Genomic DNA, 16,975 nt, shown 5'->3' on the forward strand with positions numbered 1-16,975 from the left:
TTCTCTTTTCTGCTAGCTAGCCTTCAGGGCTTTAGCTTAGCAGGCTGGATCAATGATATCTCCCTCCGACTCACTAGCCATCACGCCTCAATAGCTTAGCTCAGTTAGCTCCGAGTGGGACAGCCAAATACAATTCGCTCATCCCCTCTAGGGAAGGCAGAGGTCCAGTGGTAAAGGCAGGGACTGGGCAAAAAACGGTCAGAAAAGGAGACATTCTAGATTCTATTTAATGCAGGACAGAACGGCAATGTTTTTTTTTTTTAACTAACTGAATAAAATGTTTAACTTTTAAATTCACAAGAGTAAGTGGACAAGAGTAAGCCTCTCTTTTCCCCATTTGTTATCTATTTGGGACTTGGACTCGGAGTAAGTGGAAGCGCTGTCTCACTAATGGAGTTGGGACGAGTGAAGTGAGCAACAGAATAGAATGAGGTTCTATTTCTAGGGCAGTGATTCAGTTGTAGTCTGTGGACATGAATGAGTCTGGGTCAGGCTAACCTAATGTAGCAGGCCTGAGCTGTGTTTCTTTCTTTCTGGTCCTGACGAGAGAAAAAATAACTGTCAGGGGAGGTTCTCCTCTGCACTGGTCAACCAATCCAGTAAATGTGGAGGAGATGTTAACATAGAGTGTTGCCTTGTTAACATCCAAAAGCAGAAGTTGTGTCACAGGCTTTTTGAATTTTCCTTGAAAACCGGATGCATTTTTGGCGACCTCAGGCTAGCCTTCTAGGTTCTGTTAGAACAGTAGTCACCGACCAACTGGTCGATCTCCAAGGCATTCCTAACAATAAAGCCTTGCGTTCCTATTTGTATTTATTTGTCTCACGCTGTTGGCGGTAGGTGCACCTGATTCAGCTGCCCTACATGCCAGGTAGGTGAAGTGTTGCAATTTAGAACCATTTCATGTGTCTGAAGGTACAAACTCTGCCTTCCTGGAGGGCCCGGAGAGCAAATCTGTCTGAAGTAATGTAGCAGGTGTAAAAGAAGCTAAAGCAAAGTTGATACTGTGAGATTTCAAAACGTTTAAAACCATGACTAGAGAGACTGTCAATGAATACAGCAAAGAGCTGCTGTTTTTATGAGTGAGTTCATGTTTAAGTTTTTACTCTTTTTATTCAACAGTTTTATAAGCCATAAAATGTGCATTCTTCCTACTTCCACTCGTGCTACAACCAGCACTGCAGCTGTAATGAATGAGTAGGAAAGTGTATAGATAGGCTTGTGTTGTTGTTATTATTATTAGCGGCTTGGGTCTTCTTTAATATCGAGGAATATTTCACTTTCTCTGGTCATTGAAGTAACAACATGAATTTGTGCATGAGGCAGAAATAATGCGGTGCGACTCGAGCTTCACTATCAGCTGGAAGACGGTGTCCTTTTTTGGTCAGCGGAGGAAAGGGAGAGCGCAGGGACGTTAGGAAGTAGACCCTCAGGATGCTGCGCTCTGTCTCCTCTGAGACTGACAATCAAATGCAGGCACCATCAGCCCAGTAAAATAAAAATAAAAAGCAAATGATTTGAATGTATGCTCTCTCAGCTGTGCCTCACATATAATACAACAACTGATCTATTACCGGTGTGATCATATAGTCTACCTCAAATTGTTTAATATAATATAAAAAGTAGTCCGAACAACAATACATTGGCAGGGGAATTAAAGCAAAGCCAATATGCAGTGATAATGTATTGGGCCTATAGCCTACTGCACAAACCTCATTGCTACAGTACTGTTTTTAATAGGTTAATGTTGCATAGGCTTACGTTTTTCAAGTCCTGTAAAAACAAATTCTGAGCAGTCGATCTCAACCTGCATTTTTGACTCAGAATGTGACCTTGACTCAGAATGTGACCTTGACTCAGAATGTGACCTTGACTCAGAATACGATCTTGACTCAGAACGGGTTGGTGACCACTGTGTTAGAAGGATGCAGATGACCACTAAGTAGTCTGAGACTACTGTAGTATCAGCTCTGACAGACAAACAGTTAGAAATACAACAGGCCAGGAAAGGCTAGTCAGCTGGGTGTAGAGTAGTCTCCTTCAATTTGCATGGGTTTGAAGCTTGGCATGAAAGGCTAGGGCATTGAGAAACTCATATAAGTGACAACAATGTATCCAATGCAGTAGTTCCAAAGCTACTTCGGTGGGTCGACTTGCCTGCTGTAAGGCCTCTCATATTTTTAGTGTGTTCGTGTTTAACAAGTGTGTGTGTATAGGCGTGAGCATAAATAATTGTCCAGGAGGCAGTGAGCCTAGAGATGAAGAGTGTTGGGCCTGTAACCGGAAGGTCACTGGTTCTATTCCCCAAGCCGACAAGGTGAAGAAAAATCTGTTGATGTGTCCTTGAGAAAGGAACTTAACCCTAATTGCTCCAGGGTCGTTGTCAATAATGGCTGACCCCTGGCCATGGCCCCTGTCTCAGGGGGAGTTGGGATATGAAAAAAATACATTTCCAATTCAAAAAGAGGACAAATATAAGCAACTAATTATTATGTGTGTGAATACATTGACCCTTACCTGTGGGCTGGAGAGCGTGCTGAAGCCCATGGTGGGAGTAGGGGGGATGGAGACACCTGGGGAGCCCAGAGAGGACGAGGTGATGACGGAGTACGGCGAGCCGCCCTGCCCGTTGAACGGCGAGCCCAGGGTGCTCATGGGAGACGGGAGGGGCTGCCCGGGGTTGACAGAGGCACTGATGATGGAGGGGTGGTGATGATGATGATGATGATGGTGGTGATGATAGGGGTGGTGGTGAGGGGGCCCCACCATGGTGCTGAGGGACTGAGACGGGGTGGAGCTCAGGTGCGAGACCTGCACAGAAGAACCTGTAATCAGAGCAAATAAACAGCCAATCACAGATGAGAATGAAGGAGTTAGGAGACACGGCAATCAATAAAAGAACAGAACAGAATGGAACACAGCAGGGTTTTATTCATTAGAGCACACCGTAGAAAAATGTGCTACAACTGAAAACAAGCATTTCTCATTGGACCAGTTCATGTAGTTGGTGCCTAATGAATACGACCGTGATCTATATAAATTATATTGTCCTCAAAAGAGGATAACCGTTTTCATAGGGATCAATAAAGTGAAACGTTCAGATGTTGCAGGTAGAAATATACAGTGTAGAACCAACACTCTAACCTATTCTAGTCTATTCCATATGAAAATAAAATGTTAATGACTACAGCAAAAGACCTTGGTTCTGGTTCACAGACGGTGTGATGAGCAATCAGACCAGAGAATAACAACTAGACCGAACTAGACCGAACTAGACCCACATCAGCCTCTTTTCACAGCAAAACGAGGTGCGATTAGACAGCCAGCGGTCCAAAATGTCCATCCCTCCATTTAACATCACTAATCTAGCTGGTAATGCACTGTGATGGAACTGATGTAGCCTGATATAGCTGGTCGCTTGGGGGTCAGTGCATGGGGAAAACCTGCATAAGGGACTTCCATATATCACCAGAATAGCCCAAAAGGTCAGTGCAGAGACAGGCTACACTGATCTGATCATTCATAGGAGCTTTATAAGGTCATATTCACATTATGCATCAACATGAGGAAATGTCAGGGGGATGTTACAGGGACGCTAGAGGGATGATAGGGCAACATCATAGAGCTTTTCTCTATGATGTTAGCCAAAATAACGACAAACATTAGCCTACATAACGACGACAAACATTAGCCTACATAACGACGACAAACATTAGCTACATAAGGAAAGTGAGACTTTAATGCTGCACAAAGATTGTTTTTATGAAATTGCCATGATTGTATGAGAACAAAACGAACGAACAACAGAAGGTGATAGAAGGTTATTTCCCTTCCAAAACAAACCGACTAAAACTCCCATTATAAACCTACGTCATCAAAAAATCATATCAACAACACCAATCCAACAGAAACATAATGCAACAGAGAGGGCTTTATCAACTATCAAATCTATGTACATGTATGTAGATTGTAGCATGGCCAGGATTTTCTTTCTAGCTGGAATATAGAATGACAGGTTGACATTTCAGGCCCCAACAATTTAAGGTTGGGCTGTTGGGCAGAGCTGTGTGTCACAGGGTTAATGGGGGGTGGCATTTGCATGGGGCATGGTTTCAGGGTTGCCGTAGTCAGCCCTGGGTACAGGGATCTCTCTCATGTTACACAGGACAGAGTGGGATAGGTCAGCCAGACCAGCAGCGCTCGGACGCCAGTCTACAGTGGTCACTGATACTAGCATGTGTTAGTGGGGTTGGGATGTTTTGTGTGCCAGTGTTAAATGACTACTTGATTTTCATGCACACAGAAAGTCTCTCTCTCACACACACACACACACACACACACACACACACACACACACACACACACACACACACACACACACACACACACACACACACACACACACACACACACACACACACACACACACACGATCATAGCCACACATGCTTCACACCATAATCCACGCATTACAATAAACATAACACTCACACTAGTATAAAAAGGTTCTATCTATAAACGTAGCAAGTCTAAAACAAGCTAAAGGAGGACAAAGGCACTTCCTCATATTGTGTTGTAACAGCTGTAGGTTTAGCAGTTTCTCTGCCAAACCAGACGCAGGAAGCCCCGATGTATATTTAGACAGGTTGAGCAGAATCTAGAAAATAAATGTGTGCGTGTCTGTATGTGTGTGTACTTCTGATCACACACACACTTTCACCAACTGCCCACTTGTGTCACAAATGTCCAAAGACACCAACACACAGCTTACCAGTTTTGTTGAAGACAGAACCCAGCACTTCATGTTCAGTAAAGATCACAGTGAGTGATAAATCATGTCAATCTTTCTATGCCAACAAATACATGCCCACATACTTCAGTTAATTAATGTATTAGCTATTGTACCTAGCATACAGTCACTGCCTACCAAGTCAAAGTATATTACCCTGGACTATATGTATGGTCGAAGTGGCCATATTGCTCCCACAATATCTATGTTACTCACTGTCAAAGTCAGGAAGGAGCATCAGGGGCTGGTAGTTTACATACATATCTAACTCTGATTGGCTAATGTCTATTAAGTCGCTTTCCTCTTTTCCTCCGGAATCTCCGACACCTGCTATGATTCTCATGTCTGCAGGCGATACCTCGGAGGATCTGCAGGGGGCTTGACCCTTCCAACGCAGGCGGCGGGCTGGCAGTCCCCGATCATGTGTGTGTGTTACAAGCAGCTGTAGAGTGGCACACACACACACACACACACACACTTTATCTCTCTCTCTCTCTCTCTCTTTCTTGGCACAGCTCCTCCTGTGATATTAATGCCTGCTAAATGTCAGATTCCAACAGCAAAGAGCCCCACACACGTACAAACACATACACACACACACATTAATAGGCATATTTGAGCAACACACACATACACATATGAATGTACTTGAGTATGTCACCATACAATCATCATCTGGGTTAAGTAGTTTAGAAGTGTTTTCAAAAAAACAATTTTCAATGACTTTTATAGAGATACCTATCATCATAATAAAAAAATATGATCAGTGAGCGCCTTAGCTTAATCATGTAAAAAGCAGGCCTGTAGCCTTTTGGCCTGGTCTGGTCTCCCCTGTCGTATTCATTATGATCTGAGTGCCAAAACTGATCCTAGAAAAGCCCTGGCCTGATGTGTGGAGACAGAGCTCACTCATTCCTGTCTAAATTAAGATGATGTCTGATCAATCAGGGACTGTATAATCCTCTTAGCCAACCTGGTTATTTACCGTGTGTGTGTGTGTGTGTGTGTATGTATGTGTGTAGGGATGGGGTGTATATTAGAGGTAGTGGGCTGGAAGCGGTTGAGTGGGGGCTTGGTCTACACGACAGCATGCAGCATGCTGAGGCACTGTAGAACATATTTCCCAGTTGCTCGTTATATGACAAACATACACATTCATTCACACGTGCAGTCTCCGTCCCTGTTCCATGTGTATAAAGGGATTTGGCCTAGAAAAGGAGAAAATTCTATCCTGTCTGTCGGATGGGCTCTCTCAAATACCCAGTGGGGGATTGGATTACTTTTTAATTAAAGATGTCCCTTCTCTGTTGCAGACTTGTCCCTTTTTCCTGTTGAAATGACAGAAGATGCGCCGAGCAGACATCATTAACTTGTATGGCTTAAGTATGAGAGGAGAGTGAAGTGATATAGAGAGTCCATTCAGTCCAACTCAAAGCTTCACATTCATTGGTAAAACAATTCAGTATTACATGGGAGGATAGAGTAACTTTGCTAATGGTTACTAATGGTTATATAGAGTCAACTGCTGATATACTGTATTCGTAATGGCTTGGGACCACTGGTGAATGGATTCATGCACTAAACCAGATATGCACGTTTTCCTTGTTCACTTATCAGGAAATCACACTGTATCAATTCCTATGGCAGAGGACATCTATTTCCAAGATGATTGTTCAACGTTGGTCTGACCAATATGAATCTATGCTTCAGGATTTTTTTTATCATACGGACTTGGACATTTTCCGGGTCGACGTATACACTCAGTGACTGGGTTCATCAGGAAGTGCATACAGGATGTTGTTCCTACCGAGATGATTACAATTTATCCATCCCAGAAACCATGGATAGATGGCAGTATTCACACAAAACTGGAAAGCGCGAACACCACATTTAACCACATTCAGCTATGACCTCCGTAAGGCAATCAAAGAGGCAAAACGCCAGTACAGGGACAAAGTGGAGTCGCAATTCAACGGTTCAGACACGAGACTTATGTGTCAGGGACTCCAGACAATCATGGATTATAAAGGGAAAGCCAGCCACGTCGCGGACACCAATGCCTCGCTCCCGGACAAGCTAAACCTCATCTTCGCCCACTTTGAGGAAAACAAAATCGAGCCGCCACCGTGGGCACCCCTCCGCTCACGATGACTTTGTGCTCTAGTTCTCTATGGGCGACGTGAGTAAGGCATTTAAGAGTGTTAACCCTCGCAAGGCTGCCGGGCCCAGACGGCATCCCAAGCTGCGTCCTCAGAGCATGTGCAGACCAGCTGGCTGGAGTGTTTAGGGACATATTCAATCTCTCACTGTCCCAGTCTGCTGTCCCCACTTGCTTCAAGATGTCCACCGTTGTTCCTGTACCCAAGAAAGCGAAGGTAACTGAACTAAATGACTATCACTCCATAGCACTCACTTCTGTCATCATGAAGTGCTTTGAGAGGCTAGTTAAGGACCATATCACCTCCATCTTACCTGACACCCTAGACCCACTACAGGTTGTATTCAGCCCCAACAGATCCACTGCCTTATCCCACCTGGACAAGAGAAATACCGCACACACCCTTGTGGGGCCCCTCAACACGGGGGCCCCACAAGGGTGTGTGCTCAGCCCCCTCCTATACTCCCTGTTCATCCATGACTGTGTGGCCACGCATGTCTCCAACTCAATCATCAAGCTTGCTGACGACATAGCAGTTGTAGACCTGATTACCAACAACGACGAGACAGCCTACAGGGAGGAGGTGAGAGCCCTGGCAGAGTGGTGCCAAGAAAATAACCTCTCCCTCAACATCAACAAAACGAAGGAGCTGATCGTGGACTTCAGGAGACAGCAGAGAGACATGCCCATGCTCTCTACATCGACAGTAGAGAGTGCTAAAAGCCTCAAATTCACAGATACACCATGCATTATGTTGGGCTGTATCAGCGCCCGATACGGCAACTGCACCGCCCACAACCGCAAGGCTCTCCAGAGGGTGGTGTGGTCTGCACAAGGCATCACCGGGGGCAAACTACCTGCCCTTCAGGACTACTACAGCACCCGATGTCACAGGAAGGCCAAAAAGATCATCAAGGACAACAACCACCCGAGCCACTGCCTGTTCACCCCGCTATCATCCAGAAGGCGGAGAGTACAGGTGCATCAAAGCTGGGACTGAGAGTCTGATAAACAGCTTCTATCTCCAGGCCATCAGACTGTTAAACAGTCATCACTAGCCGGCCTCCGCCCAGTACCCTGCCCTGAACCTCAATCACTGTTACTAGCCAGCTACCACTCGGTATTCTACCCTGCACTTTAGAGACTGCCGCACTAGGTACATAGAGTCATTGAACACTGGTCACTTTAATAATGTTTACATACTGTTTTACCCACTTTATATGTACATACTGTATTCTAGTCATGGCTCATCCTATATAACTACTGCTGTACACACCTTTTCTATTCATATACTGTCCATACTGTCTATACACACCATTTTATACACTGAGTACACCAAATATTAGGAACACCACCTTAATGTTTTGTACACTCAGTGTATATATTTTGTCTCATATGATACATAATGTACTGTAACCAAGACAGAGTACCTCTCTCCTATAGCTACACACCAAACTGCACTATTTGACTGTTATCATATTACTTACAGTACATTGTGGTTTGACTTTTTAATAATTCAACTCTGTTACATTTAGAAATGCCAACTCTGTTACATCTGTTATACCAATCTAAATTTGTGATTTTTATAACTGTTTTGGCTTTTCAGCAACACTGTCATTATAACATCATGATAAAAGACAACACATGCTACATACAACTGTTTATGTATTCACACAAATAGCCTTGGACATGTGACAGTAACATAAGACCATTACAAATGCATGTGGTAACAGGCGTTGAATTAACCATTTCATACATGTTCACCATCATTCCACGCATGCATCTTCATGAGTCTGTTTTCTAAGCATTGTGTAACATCATATACAATGAATAAAGTCATTAACCACATTCTGAGTGGGTTCCCACTGTATATAGAAACCCTGATCTCGCGCTCTCATTCTCTCTCTCTCTCTCTCTGAGGTTAACATTTCCATCCTGGTGTCTATTTCATGTCCTGATTAACAGAGGTAGGGGGGGCAGTCATATGCCATGTGGCCAGGGGGTAGCAGGGGAGGGGCTCACGTCTGTGGAGTTTGGAGAGGGAGTGTGTGTGTGTGTGTGTGTGTGTGTGTGTGTGTGTGTGTGTGTGTGTGTGTGTGTGTGTGTGTGTGTGTGTGTGTGTGTGTGTGTGTGCTTGTGCTTGTGCTTGTGGGGGGGGGGGATTAAAGGGGATTATCCCCCTGGAGGAGATGGTATATTGAAGCAGCTCTATAGAGCTTTTGGGCAGGGGAGGAACCCAGGACATGGTGCTGCTGTACGGAAAACAACTGGAGCTTCGCCAAGGCTAGAAGCTTTTCTATACTGTGCCTTCACTGATCTCTGTCTCTAAGAAACTGGCCACTATCTCTGACCACAATTGAACTCACACAACAAAAACACATTCCCAAAAAGCTGATAAACATCTCGACATTGAGACGTTATGTACAAGCAGTTACTGTATGGCATAGAAATAGAATCACTATTTATGTAGACGCTCTATAGGCTATTCTATTCAATTCCCCAATAATCCTACAAGAGACTACAAAGTTCTGAAGTTTCCATAAAGAGTAAAAGCCAACCACTGAGCCCCTCTATCTGTGGGAGCTGCACTGCTTTCCTATTCCACTGAAGCACTAGCATTGGCTACCCAGACTGGGCCCACTACAACTGGGGCAGAAAAATTACCAATTAGATAAGGGAGCTGATTCACAATCACAAGCCTGCCGGGATACACATCAGAGCACCGCGCCTGGCCCTGACTAAATGTTATCTAATGGCCGGGCCTACCAGCCCTGTATGTTGACACCATTTCTGTCTCTGTTATTTCTGAGTTTCCTCCATACAAAGAGAGACCGACAATCAGAACAAATGACAATAAAATGACAGAATGAAGAACAGAGCGGTGTATAGAGAATACTGGTTATAGCATCAAAGCACAATGAGTCGGGTACAAAAGAGTAGCCCACGGCAACAAGCGTGGTTGAAAGTGGAGAGCAGGGCAGCAATAAGGGTATGATGAGAAGACAGACAGGGACCTGAGATGAATCCTATATGTTGGATCAGGTCTGGACATAGCCGAGTTACTCAAAACTCCACGATGTACATCACATTAAAGGAGTTGAGCAGAGACGACTGTGGGGGGACTGAATATACAACTACATAGAAGGTCCTGAGTTATCCAATTAGACAGACAGAGAGACAGACAGACAAATACACAGACAGGTACACAACACACACACACACACACTCATGCATTTGACGAGTACCAAGCTACATACTAATAGCTGTTAAGAAACAGGTGTCTTGTTGAATGCCAAGTAAGATCGAGGGAGGGAGAGAGAGAGAGGGAGGGAGGGAGGGAGGGAGGGAGGGAGGGAGGGAGGGAGGGAGGGAGGGAGGGAGGGAGGGAGAGAGAGAGATAGAGAGAGGGAGGGAGAGAGACCGAAGGTGCCACTTGATCTCCCCACTCTCTTCCCTCTCTTTATCTCCTAACCCCTTTACAAACACAGCAGCACATAGAGGGCCTCTCAGTGCCCAGGACCCAACACAACACAGGCCTTGTACTACCTATTAAGGGACATCATCAAATAATTGTTAATGAAACATGAGGCCCATGTTGGGCCATCGGATCCCACTGTCTGAAGAGAGAGAGTGAGAGAGAGAGAAAAAGAAAGAGAGAGAGAAAAAGAGAGAGTGAGAGAGAAAGAGAGCGAGAGAAAGAGAGAGAGCGAGATGCAGCTTATCTCTCAGTAGGCCTTAGTTCCCAGGAGAAGACTCAGAAGTGGATACTCATCCTATGGAGCACTGCTTATGCTGCAGACACTACATGCTATAGCGCTGAATAAATCAACATTAGTTTATGTGGGCTTCATCCCAGACAGACAACCTTGACTTGGTCTATCTGTCTTCCATATCAGTCGGTCTATCGATCCATCTACATGTCTGTCTGCCTGCCTGTCTGTCTGTCTGTTTGTCTGTCTGTCCATCAGCTTTCCCATCTGCCTGTCTGTCTGCCTGTCTGTCTGCCTGTCTGTCTGTGGTGTGAAGCCCCATATGAACTGATGGTGATTTATTCAGTGATATCAGGAAGTCTCAACACTGATAGTGATTATAATGAGTACTACAGAGAACACCGGTCGTTAAATCAGACTGCCATCCCAGTTCTATACCGTATGGGGGCAATTAAGAGGGAGTGCATAGGAAGGAAGCATGCTAGTGTTAATGAATAATTAACAAAGTATAACTAGGGGGACTTTTGGGGTATTTGAGGAATCAGAGTCTTTTTTGACATCCTCTTCTTGTTATACTGTTGATGAATATAATACAGCAACATCTGTTCCCAAACCTGCGTCTAAATGTCGTCTTATTACAACAGCATTTTTCTGTTATTTTTAAACAGACATTTATGTAACAACCTTTTCATAAACAAATATGGTCAGCGCTGAGAATTATGTCAATGGTATAATAACACATGAAGAGACATGTCCATTAGCAGGTTTATTAGCAGGTTTAGAGTCGCTGATTTACCTGATGGCTTGCAGACAGGGGAAAACAAGTATGTCAAACTACAGTATGGAGCCTGAACTGAAAGTAGGCCAGATAGTGTACTGAAGTTCATTGATCTTTGGCTGACACCAGTGGAGAGGCTGTAGACCCAGGATGCTGCTCGTGTTGACTTACCCTGTCTACAGATAAACTAAAACACAGCATGGTACCATATAGAAAAAATACCAGATTAACTCTCGCTTTTCATTTCCAAAAAGCCTCCGCTGAAATGGGTCATTGTCTTCTAGTCCTGCTGTTCCAACACCAACAGTATTGTCCTATTTTGGCCGAGAGAAAATAAAGTAGCTTACAGTATATTATAAACTGGATGGTTCGAGCCCTAAATGCTGATTGGCTGACAGCCGTGGTATATCAGACCGTATACCACGGGTATGACAAAACATTTATTTTTACTGCTCTAATTACGTTGGTAACCAGTTTATAATAGCAATAAGGCACCTTGGGGGTTTGTGGTATATGGCCAATATACCACGGCTAAGGGCTGTATCCAGGCACTCCGTGTTGCCTCGTGCATAAGAACAGCCCTTAGTCATGGTATATTGGCCATATACCACACCTCCTCGTGCCTTATTGCTTAATTATAAACTGGGTGGTTCGAGCCCTGAATGCTGATTGGCTGACAGCTGTGGTATATCAGACCGTATACCACAGGTATGACAAAACATTTATTTTTACTGCTCTAATTACTTTGGTAACCGGTTATAATAGCAATAAGAGACCTCCTCAGGCCTTATTGCCTAAATATAGTGAAGTTATCTTCACATAGCCTGGCATGAGATAAGATGTACAGTAGTTTAAATACACCATCAAACCCTTTGAAATGCATGAATGGTGGTAACAAAGGCAGTTTGTCAGTAATCGTATAGTCTCAAACCGTTCTCTCGCATCAAATTAAATCAAATTGTATTAGTCACATGCACCGAATACAACAGGTGTAGACCTTACAGTGAACTGCTTACTTACGAACCCCTAATCGACAGTGCAGTTTCAAAAAATATGCATATCTGAGAGGCTCAGTCAGTGGACGAGAGTGTTAGTAGGCTTGTGTTGTCAAGGGTCCGTGCTATCTGGGATCCTTGGGACATCCCTACCCAATTGAAGTTGACATTTAAAATGGTTAGGGTTAGGCAAAGGTAGGGTTTAGGGTTAGGATTTAGAGTAGGGACGTCCCAAGGATTCCGAATAGCCCTGACCATAGTCAACAGGACTGATCCCATGTCAGCCTTCCTAATCACCATTGGCAGTGAAAACCCGAATGACTTGGCCACATGACTTCTCACTCTCTTTGACTGCTTGCTGCAGGAAGAGATCATGGCACTCACAGCCGTGACCGTAGCGCCATATGGCTGGTTCCTACTCCACTAACGTGTCCTGCCATTGCATTGGTGCATTACAGTATGTGTTACTAGTGAATTCTATTTGATTGAATTGTGAACTAATGTGAATTCAATGTGAAATCAACAATAATTTGAACCATGTCATGTGATTTAGGTTAAAAGTTGGGTGAAAGAAATTACTACATTTTCAAAATTCCTTTACTTTGATGACTTTTTGCAAATCAAATCAGTTTTCCACGTTGATTCAATGTCATCACATAGGTTTTTTTTCTGACGTAGAAGCAACATTGATCCAACCAGTTTGTGCCCAGTGGGATCATAGCAGAAGTCAGACCATGCCAATGTTCAAATAAAACAAAGTCCACCGCTGCAGAGGAGACGAACCCATACAGATGAACACACATTTGTTCACATAACTAAACCCTAGACAGAGAGAGTGGAAGAGAAAAATAGACTGAAAGAGCGAAAGAGAGTAAAGAGAGAAGAGAGTGAAAGAGAGAGAAAGAGAGAGAAAGAGAGAAGTAAAAATAGACCAAGATGTCTCAGATTCCTGGTCCAATGTGGGATAATGTCCTCTGTAGCAATATGAGCATGTGATTACACAAACATAAAATGCTGAGGAAATAATGGATTTGAATCCTTCAGAATCCTTTCTATAGCAGTATAATTTACTGCATGAATGGATTCATGTTTGTTCTGGTAATAATCCCCAAAACTGATTCAGTGACATAATTGCTGTCACACTTTGTCTGTTTTTTTATTTATTAATTCATTATTGACAATAGTTGGTGTATAGAGTGTAATAATCAATACTTTTAAACTAAAATCTAAATATGAACAGGGAAATGATACAGTCGCCTAGGCTGTATGGAAACACAATAGAATGGAATAGAAAATAATTTGCATTTCCAATACAAAGATAGAAGGGTCCACAGGACTGCTTATTCGTGGTTTGTGTTGTGGCCTCATTGTCGTTCTTTGATTGAAAAAAAATATGATGTTTGAATTACAGAACAATTTCAGCCAATTAAGAATAGCCTACTAAAGAGAAGTAGAGCTTGCAGTGAAAAAAGTCGTATCGGCCTACCCTCTCAATGTGGTCTTCTTGACGAACTTTCCTCGAGAACAGCGGTGAGGTGAGTGAATGTATGGCTGTCGAATGGATAAGCGCTTCTCTGCCAAGCCAGACCCATAAATAAGAACAAGGCAGCGAACAGTTTAACAAGAGGCGCGTAAGAAAGGCCATAAATTACATAAGCGCAATTAAAGTGCCAACCCCTGACCCTGACAGAGGAGCAGAATCACTATCAGCTGACTTGAGCATTGGCACTGCCTCCTTGTCAATCAATACACATTAGGCGCGGGACAAGTGTTAACTACATAGATAACATTGCCACGCGGGATTTATTGCCGTCCGTGTAAAGTCGGCTGTACAGAGGGAATTCGGAAACTAAACAAACACAACACAGAGAACTGCAAGAGCAGCCTATGCGGGATATACCGCCCGCGTCTCAAGACTTGATAGATAAACGGAAAAACATACTTACTTAGATGTAGATAAGAGTCATTGTTATCCATAACTGTATGGACGTTATTATTATTGTACGTTTTTTCTCTCCAAGATGAATGTTCTTGTTTAGCGTTCATAGAGCAGCATCTCTCTGTGAACGTCGTCCCCGCCTTGACTGAGTTCTCTTCTTACTGTTGCCTGACTGGGCTACCACACACGGAGGGGCCCAGCGGAGGGGGTGGCGAAATCAGGAATCCCACTGGGCAAAAACTGGTTGAATCAACATTTGTTCCATGTCATTTAAAAAGAAAAAGCAATGTCATGATGCTGAATCAATGTGAAAAACTGATTGGATTTGCAACAAGCCATCACCATATGGGAATTTCGTATATCTTTACCCAACTTTTAACCTAAATCCAATTACATGGTGATTTTTTCTTCTTCTTCACAATTCAGGTTAGTTGACAACTCAACCAAATCTAAATCAAAACTACATGTTGAAATGACGTATGTGTCTAGTGGGATTCTCCCAAATGACAACCTTATTTGCTTAATTTACAAATAATAACATCTATTTACAAATAAAATATAGTACATTAGAGGCATGCCAATTTAGGATAATGTGTCTGCAATTTTTTTGGGGGGGGCACAGAAAAAGTCAATAAATACGCCAATATGCTATATAGTTAATTGAGGAATTAAAGTGGAAATTCCTCCAATTCCAAGGGGATGCTACAGGCTGTTTGACTACTGATGGAAGGTCTGAAGACCCCCTTGGACCCCCCCCCTCCACTCAGAGTGAGGGGTCATTTAAGGGTGAGCTCCCACTACCTCGGGAGGTTATTCAGAAGTCACCGGCATTCACAGTCTTGAACTCTCGTTTAAGGGGGACGGGGACGCTCCGCGAGCACCGCGGCTGACCACTCCATCCCCTCCCTCAGTCCAGCCGCTCTGCTCCCTGGCTGGGAAAGACTCCCCCAGCTCCCCCTCCTTCTAAAAACAACGCACAAAAGAACACAGGAGGATGCTAACAAAGATGAATAGCTTTTCTTCCAACTCATTCCACACTAATCAGGCCCCTTTTCATTTGTCCTCCTTTAGATAATGTAAATTCATGAAAGTCAAAGAAGGGGACTAAAAGGACTATTTATCACCCTGGCTTTTATCTCACTAATGGAGCCACATGGTCTAGGACATTAGTATTGTCTGTCCCCTGTTACTCAGTGTCATTGCATAGCACACGGTTTTAAGTGGCAGAAGACTATTTTGTTTTCAATCATGGTGGTTCAAAATGAAAATCAGAGGGTTGTGAATAACAATCAACATACAAAGTTTGTGTGTGCGTGTGTCTGTGTGTGTGTGTGTGTGTGTGCGTGCCACAATGTGTGCTTCCCTTAGCATGTGAAAAAAACAGGCTTGGGTGTGTGTATTTAAATCTTTTGAAATATTCAAAAATATTCAACATAATCAAAGAATGTGACTTCAATCATTGCAGAAGTGATTTAAAACATCTTAAATGTAACTAAATGTAATCAAAAATGTAATTATCTATCATGAAAGCACCATAAACAATAACTGGTAGTGCTGCATACTCCAAGAAAGGTTCAAATCTCACCCTTCTGGTAAAAATAGTTATAAATTGATGAGGTGTAGTCACTTTTGAGGACACAAGCTCAAGTACAAATATAACAAAAAAATATGGAAATATGAAATATTTGATATGGAGTAGGTCAGAGCGTGACAGGGGGGTTTATTCTATTTCTATGTTCTTAGGTTCTAGTTTTTGTATTTCTATGTTGGTTTGTTTGGGATGATCTCCAATTAGAGGCAGTGTAACGGTCGTAACCAAGGCGCAGAGGGTACGTGAATGCTCATGTTTATTTTACAAAATAAAACACGAAAACAATGAACGGACGACAAACAGTCTTGCAGGCAACACACAGCTATGCAAAGAACAACTTCCCACAAACCCCAAACAAAACACACCCCTCTATATAGGACCTTCAATCAGAGGCAACGTGGAGCAGCTGCCTCCAATTGAAGGCCAAATCAATAAACTAAACATAGAACTACAAAGACTAGACTAGAACATAGAAATATACTAACATAGAACATAGCCCAAAAGCCCCGGAAAACACTAACCAAACACCCCTCTACATAAACACACACACCCCGAACCACATTAAACAAATACCCCCCTGCTACGTCCTGACCAAACTACAATAACAAATAACCCCTTTACTGGTCAGAACATGACAGTACCCCCCCCCCCCCAAAGGTGCAGACCCCGGATGCACCTCACGCAAAAAAAATAAACACAAAATAAACCCCCCAAATTAAAGGGAGGGTGGCTGCCGTCACCGACGGTTCCTGTGCTACACCCCCCCCTCCCCAATCCTCCTACTGTGGAGGTGGCTCAGGCTCTGGCCTAAGTCCCCCACCTAACCTGTCCAGCCCCGCTGAATACATATTTAATGTTACCCCTCCCGAAGTCTCTGTGCTATTGCGCATCGCTGAAGACCTCTGGCTGATGTGCATTGCTGGAGACCTCAGGCTGATGCGCGTTGCTGGAGACCTCGGGCTGAAGGGCGACTCTGGCTGCGCCGATTCCGGACTGTAGGGCGACTCTCGCTGCG

The 16,975-nt window shown here is 43.7% G+C and overlaps 1 protein-coding gene across 6 annotated transcripts in view; it reads right to left on the reverse strand.

Annotated features, from left to right (window-relative positions):
• Positions 1-14,588, reverse strand: part of LOC106599103 (retinoic acid receptor RXR-gamma-A) — a 36,002-nt gene extending 21,414 nt beyond the window's left edge. For 2 of the 6 annotated variants that reach the window (XM_045714563.1, XM_014190168.2), the window contains exons 1-2: positions 5,006-5,235; positions 2,518-2,825 (exon numbers count right to left, since the gene is read on the reverse strand). In XM_045714563.1, the coding sequence (XP_045570519.1) occupies positions 2,518-2,825; positions 5,006-5,132 (435 nt within the window). In that variant the 5' untranslated portion in view covers positions 5,133-5,235. Of the gene's footprint in view, positions 1-2,517; positions 2,826-5,005; positions 5,236-13,916; positions 14,005-14,376 lie in introns of those variants that run through there. The other 4 variants (XM_045714565.1, XM_045714564.1, XM_014190169.2 and 1 more) reach the window with 4 other exon arrangements.
• Positions 14,589-16,975: the final 2,387 nt, after the last annotated feature.

The sequence above is a fragment of the Salmo salar genome, chromosome ssa03 (genome assembly GCF_905237065.1).
Source record: "Salmo salar chromosome ssa03, Ssal_v3.1, whole genome shotgun sequence".
Taxonomy (NCBI): domain Eukaryota; kingdom Metazoa; phylum Chordata; class Actinopteri; order Salmoniformes; family Salmonidae; genus Salmo; species Salmo salar.